The following is a 7,532-nucleotide window of genomic DNA, read 5'->3' on the forward strand; positions in this document are numbered from 1 at the left end:
ACTGTTAGAAAGAATTTGACTGCCGGGTTTGCTAGTAGAATCTATACATGCCTGGATGTATGAGGCTACAATGTCACAGTGAAATTTCAAAAGCTAAATTTGGTTGAAGAAGGTTTATGCTTCTTAAATCGTATAATTTCTATGGCATTCTGTACTGTCAGTGTGTTACATGTAACTTATGCCACTGCCAGTGGCCACTGCCAGTCAGGAGTAGATAATAGGGAAGGAGTGTGACTTCAATAAACAAGGGAAATTCGTCATTTACTAGCCTTATAATACCTACGATTTACTATGCGTAACTTATCCAACTTGAGCTCAAATCGTACACAGTACATTCGCCTAGCATGGTGCGAAATCGTTTCCTCGTATACACAAGCAATCCGGAGATACAGACTAAAACGTACGACACGATTATCCATTTTTTGGCCATTTCATTGACAATATCTATAATGCAAAATTGGTATTTCCTCTCCACTCTGCCGATAAAACGTCTATATTAGAGTAAAGTTTAAAAAAACATGTCGGAACGTACCATAACCTATTTATTTCAAACGCCATCGCTACAAAGTGGGTATAGCGCTATCTACGGTCACAAATTGTGATTCATTTTGGTTTATAAATTATTGCGATATACAGATGGCAATCGTTTCTATAATGTACGTCGATGGTTGCTCAATTAAAACTGACTTCTTCTTACTCACTCATTTGTGTTCTTTTTTGTGGTGAGCTACAGTGTCATTGACACTTTCATTTGCTTTAAAATGGTGACTCAATTTATCTGATAGTGTTTGAACTTTAGTACAATAAACAAATCGTGATACAAATCAAATAAGGAGGGGTGCGAAATGTTAGTATACCCAGAACACAGTAGCTGTTTTCGTACACTACTGTAAATAGCATGTGCACAGCCTGTTTGGTTATATACACTGGAATATAGTTACGCTGAGTCTGGTCTAAAAAATAACTATAAAATTTTATATGTGGCTATGTAGACCTGTTCCATTTTTTGTTCTTCGTTCTTCTTTGAAGTTCAGTATAATTTCCTGGTCGTTTTTATTGCTTTAAATAATATTATAAACGTGTCATGATGTTTAGCACTACCATGCTGAGTATTACTGTAGAATTGTTGCTTGGCCATGGAATCACAAAAAGAATAAGCATTGACGTATAATGTTTATAACACATTTTAGCCCACATGAATTTCATCATGTTGCTAGTGTTAACTGTAGTGATTGTCTTCTTTACTTGCCATAATGCTATTGAACATTATTACATGATATCCACAGCAATAAGCCACGATGGCTGCTCTCTCTTCTATGCCTCCCTGCCTTTTCCAACTAATCCATGTTATGTATGTTACCCTCCTTGTCCCAAAAGAAATTATGTTGCTAAAAAAAGTAAGTGGCCTTGGAAGTCGTCTCCCTCCAGCTAACAGTGGTGCCCTAAAATTTGTGATTAAAAGAAATGCAACACTTGCTTTTCCCTATAAAATTTAAATTTCACTGTTCAAAGCCCTATCTAGTCACTGTTTCATTCCGATTGCATTGATATTCTACTTAATTATTGTCATTGATGCATAACAATTAAAACTTATTATGTACTGGTGTGTGAATATTTTAGAGAGTGTTGCAATTATATATCCTCTGTCTAACTTGCAGATTATAGCACAGAGATAAAAAAACATGGCTTCCGTCTTGGGACAGAAATTGGAAGGTTTGACCGACTTTTCAAAACTGTAAGTTGACCATATATTTGTGAAAGCTGCCTAACATGTTTGACACAGATTTCTCAAGTCTGCACTTTACTCCACATCACTGTGTTTTACATTGCCATGAAACCAATTTATAACATTTCAAAAATTTAGGTAAGTGCGCTGAATGTTGTTAAAACAATGATATTAAAGACTTTTCTCAGAGGTACACAAATGCCACTCATGTCTGGTCATTGTGTATATCTATCTGTTCTTATATATGGGTACCGTCAATCACATAATAAGTGAGACCTGTGCATTTTATTTAGCATTAATACTTAATTTTGATTAGTTCGAGCTTTATTCATGCCTGTATTATTATTCCATATTTATATGTCTAACAGTTCTTGTAGTCCTCGTTCGTAATTGAAATCGGATGGTAATTGTACTGACTAGAGAGGGCAGCACATACATATAATAAGTACTGAGGCACGAAGATATTCTATAATACATGGTACACCAACTAATACAGTGGTGCCTGCTTTATCTGGACAAGCCAGCCAGGAACCATGGAAATTTCCCAGTTAAGTAGTCGTCCCGCTTACGCTATAAACACGTTTCCGGTCGCACAAGCATACCTACTTATACCTTACACAATACTCTACACCGCATTACTCTCAGCCATGATGCTAACCTTTCAACAAATCTATCTATAGATATTCAAAAATGGGGGCTCGTCATGTGTGGTAAGGTGCATGCAAACGGCAGGGTAAAGGCGCTGATGACTCAGTTAAGACCACTTGGAAATGGTAATTTTAGCTCTAAAGATGTTTTGTGGGAGCATTATGTTCAGAATCCACTAATAAATTTAGATTTAGCTGTTGTCCTTTAAGTTTAGGATCGTTTTACAACGTTTACTTGAGAAGGAAGGAAGTTTGTTTTGCAGAAAATATCCCATTTAACTAAGGTCTCGTCCCCTTTCATCAGATTAAAAAAAACACGAGATTGTTTGTTTCAATGACGTCCTTTAAGTGATGCGCCTGTTTATCAAAGGCCCGATAAAGCTAGGTCCAATGTACCACGTTAGAGAGATAATCCTGGTCCAGAAAAAATTCCCGTGCTAGAAAAAACAGTGGTGCAAAATTTGGTAGAGTTAATCGTGTTTTCCCATTGAATACCATTATATTATTAAAGATGCCTTCTCTTGGAAATTTTTCCAGCCAAAAGAAAGGCCATAGGTAATCTCTGGTCTCTCTGAATGCAAACACGGTTATGAATGCAAGTAAACATCGTCAAAGACATTTGGATTATATAATCAGGAGTCTGTCAATAGTCTATAATATTGATAGACTCCTGATCAGGGGCGTAGCTACGGGGGGGCCTGAGGCGGCACGTGCCCCCACCCACCAAATTGGGGCACGGCCCCCCTAGTGTGCCCTCCCACTTGAAAATTCATGCTTGATAAAAAAAAATTGGACATTAAATAACAATGCCGTCTAGACAGTATAATACACAAGAAAGTTTTATATTTGCCGCCCCCACAAAATGTAAGCCCCCCAGTGCCCCCCCCCCCGCTGAAAAAATTCTAGCTACGCCACTGCTCCTGATATAATGATATAACACATTAAGGTTGCACTTATATATTGGGATGAGGGAATTGGGAATAAGGATTAGTGCCTGGATGTTCCTGGACTGCACTGGATGGAGGGCACTGATTGCTTGAACATGCACATTCCATACATACTGACCGTGTAGCCTAGATGCATTTTCTCTCGATGCATTTTCTCTCGGGGTCGAAACCATCTAGGCAAGGCAGACAGCTAAGTACTGCTAAACTATTTGGTGTGTATTCTGTTTCATAATTCGATTCAATTTATTCGATGCCTGTGAATCGAATGATTATCGATCAGCGCATCGAATCATTTCGATTCGCCACGAAAGCCACGAACATTTCGCATGCATCTGTGAATCGAATGCATTCGATGCGTGAATTCGAATGCATTCGATGCTGTGAATCGAATGATGCATCGATCATCTCGATTCACGCAATCGAATCATTCGATTCGACGCATCGAATCATTCGATTTCACGCATCGAATCATTTCGTTCTCTTTTCTGATATAAAATCAAATTAATATGCCGATTAAATCGAATGTTATAATGTTTGGCATAAACGACATGTCTTATATTTGATTAAATCGACATGTATATGTGATACAATCAGAATGTTATATGTTGATAAATCGAATGCTTATATTGCGATAAAATCAACCACTAAACAAAAATCGAATTATGACACAAACAACATGCTACTTAACAGAGGCTGCTAGCACATATCGAACCTGCACATTACCTTGGTTTTATTGACAGCGTTCATGCACACAATGTTATTGCTGTTAGAAACCCCCACTTATATTATTCCATGAGAAATTCTGTAAGAGTAAATTCACTAAATTGTGTTTCATATCCCGAGTTCAGTGGTTATAATTTTAAAATTCCATGTGGGCAAATTTCCATATCTCGATTTTAGTGGTCACATCTTACAAATTACGTATGAGCACATTTCCGTAGCGCAGAGCATTACTGTGTATCAGACTAGTTATGTTTTAACACAACACTGGCATATGCAAGCACGCCCACTCGCATGCATGTGCGCACAGTGTGTGTCACACACAGACACACACACACACACGTGCACCCATGCATGCACACACATGCAGTAACACAGAAAAAAGTTAATATATATATTAATTATAATACTGAACGGAGTTAAACATAAAAAGTCGATCAAAACTAGAACAATTCAAGGGATATGCACAAAAATCATTAATACTTATCAATATGTGCATAATTTGTTTTGATGACTATATAAGAGATTTGTAATTATCAAGAAGTAATTCTATATAATATCACATATTTTACATAATCGCTGTCAAGGCAGGTTCTGTCACTCACAGTCACGCACGTGTTAGTGCGTTGATTGTGACTCGCTGTTTGTAACATTCAAGAATGTTGCTCGTATGTTATATTTGATTGCATAATGACATATTCTATTATACTCGACATCTACAATTCCTTGCTAGTTACTAAGCATAACTGAATTTTGTTACTATCTAGTGATTTTCCAATTGGTATAAGCAGATAATATATTTTCGAATTGGTTTTAGAATGAAGGGAAAAAATGTTGCCATGCATACATAGGACTCTTCATTGCCATTTCATAGAAATGTAAACGTGAAAAATCTACAGAAGTTAATTTGACAGTAAAATTTGTTTCTGCCTCCCGACCATCTAAATCTCTAGCGACCTTTTAAAGAAACATTCCCCCTACTTACCCAGTATGACTGCCTGTTGCGGTGCTGTTTAACGTAAGTGGGACCCCACTCACTCATAGTCTCGCGGTCAGTCCAATATCTGCCAACAGGTGGCCTAGCGTATGGTGCCACACCCAGCCTACCGTTCATCTTACCACGTAGCTACAGAAGCGTTGCAGTTCATGTCATCAACCAGTTGACAGTGTACACGTTACACCGGCATCCACTACCTCTCGGACTTCGCTCGTTGCAGAGTTGGCAAGCCAGTGCAACTATTGTTTCCTGTGAGCGGTGAATTTTTTGGCAGCGTATCCCGATATGGCCAGCTTACAAAGGTCTGGCATGATGATGACTATGGATGTTCAGTCGTGTGTGTGGCTCCTGCTGTTCCGTTGTGGCACGAATACCATCACATATCGACTAGTCGCGATTTTGAGCATGTCAAAACTATTGATCACTGATTTCGCAAAGTATATGCATTGAAACTGAAAACTGAAAACGCCACTAGTTTATGCTTGCCGTGTGCACGGATGCTTGCATATGAGTGTGGAAGCAAAGTGCCAGGAAGGCTTCTATGTACAGACCGAGTTTAGCCATGTTAGATTGTTATAATGATCTTCATTACACATGCTGCACACTTTAATAATAGATTCGTACTGAATTAGCATATGAATATAAGAAGTCACTGAAGTTAGGTAGACATGTAATTTCACATGCAATCACACACTCCTTCTGCAGTCACCTTGATTCACTGATACGTAAGCCACTACTGCGCATGTGCACGTCCTGAAAACTATATCACCAGTACACATATCTTTGTGGTCCAAAGACGGAATCACATTCACAGGCCAACATCTGAAGTTAGAAATCTCCCGACGCAGTATTTTTTGTTGGTTCGTTCTTGAATTGGTAATGGACAATTTAACTAACCTGGACGTGATGATACACGCAATCACAGCTGATACTGAGGAGTAGTAACGTTGATCTTTTTCCACATTTAGCAAATGTTGGAGAACAATATCACACTTACAGCAACATATCTAACCATCGTAATCTGTATCTTATTGTATCAAGTTCTCATTGGGGAAGCTTGTTCTAACCGCTCTTTGCTAATAACAAAGTCGCGTATGTACACATGACCTCTGCTTTCCCTCTCACTTAAATTCACTCTCTGTTTCGCCGAGGACAGACGGCACGTACGGCATAAACCCATGCTTACTGTTTCTCAGTTCTAGTCGCAACACGGCAATATGCCTGCGTTTGCCCATTTGCCCATATATTCAGCTGTACGTTACGTGTCATATATATGTTTGGCGTCCAGTCTGTGTGGAGCTAGACGGTTTTATATACCTGTCATAGATTCTGGTTAGCGCACGCGTGTGTTACGTGTGCAGCAGCAGTGGCGAGGCGTGGTAAAGGTGTGTCGTAGAATGATCAGCAGGCACACTATCCTCTAGACGAGCGCAACCGTGAGTAGAGAAGTTTACAGTTGCGACGATCATACGCGTGCACGTATATATTCACAGAAAGCTTCGAAAGCGCAGCGCGACACGGATATCGGGGGAGCGTGTGCTAAACTAACCACATCCATCAGAGCCGGCGGCTCGATTTAAGTTCGAACAATCGCAACCCCGTTTTCTTTCCCAACGGCTATCTCAGCCGTTCTGAATAGCATCATTTAGGAGATTACGTTATCGCGGTGCACGCGACCGCGCCGTAGTTAATGAGCTAATGAGAAGCGAGAGGATGATCCTATAAGCTGCCGCCGGTGAGTTTCACAGCCAGCATCCTCCCATCCTGTATAGTACTCGCTGCACGTTATAGTGTCTCTCATGGGCGACTATTGTCCCGATTTGAAATTTGCTCGTTAGATAGATGGTCTTCTCTTCGCCGCCGCGGTCATCTACACGTATTCTTTGCCGCATTCATTTCCCGCATGCATGCGCTGATAACTCTTTGGAGTGCTGTGCGACGGCGGCGTCGAACTGGCGAGGACGCGAACTGACGCGAGTGTAATGGCTTCACCTGGCCGCTACTGACCGTGGAAAAATCACGTCTGCGATGATCGGGGGGAGGCCGAGGGAGGCTGCGAGCGATCTCCCGCATCCAACTCGCTCTCCGTCGCCGACGAGGCGTTGCGACGTCTCACCTCGATTGCGTTTTGAAAGCTTAGTGCTTGCTGCGCCGTGTAGTTGCTGATCGGCGCATTTAGAGCTTATCGCGATCAGCAGGTCCCGCCACACGGCCACCCGCATCCTGCCTCGTGTCGGCATATTGATTAGCCAGCCAGCCAGCCAGCCAGCGAGTCAGTCGGCGAGCGTATAGGACAGAGCGGCCGCGCGTGGAGAGAGAGGTTTAGCGCGCTTTCGTCGCCGGCTGAACTTAATTGGTAGCTATACATGCGTGTGATTACGATCACTGATGCCTACTGAAAACAGTGAAATACGATTCTATTCCCTCGCTCCCTATTTCTCCCTCCTCTCTGTAGCGTTCTCTGTCTAGCTATGTATATATATATAAATATATAT

The 7,532-nt window shown here is 40.9% G+C and overlaps 1 protein-coding gene across 1 annotated transcript in view; it reads left to right on the top strand.

The window, feature by feature from the left end:
- Positions 1–1,654: 1,654 nt before the first annotated feature.
- Positions 1,655–7,532, top strand: part of LOC106821614 (bax inhibitor 1-like) — a 77,423-nt gene continuing 71,545 nt past the window's right edge. The window contains exon 1 of the mRNA XM_014826504.1: positions 1,655–1,735. Within this exon, the coding sequence (XP_014681990.1) occupies positions 1,683–1,735 (53 nt within the window). The 5' untranslated portion in view covers positions 1,655–1,682. The remainder of the gene's footprint in view (positions 1,736–7,532) is intronic.

Source organism: Priapulus caudatus, unplaced genomic scaffold, assembly GCF_000485595.1.
Source record: "Priapulus caudatus unplaced genomic scaffold, Priapulus_caudatus-5.0.1 Scaffold79, whole genome shotgun sequence".
NCBI classification, from domain to species: domain Eukaryota; kingdom Metazoa; phylum Priapulida; class Priapulimorpha; order Priapulimorphida; family Priapulidae; genus Priapulus; species Priapulus caudatus.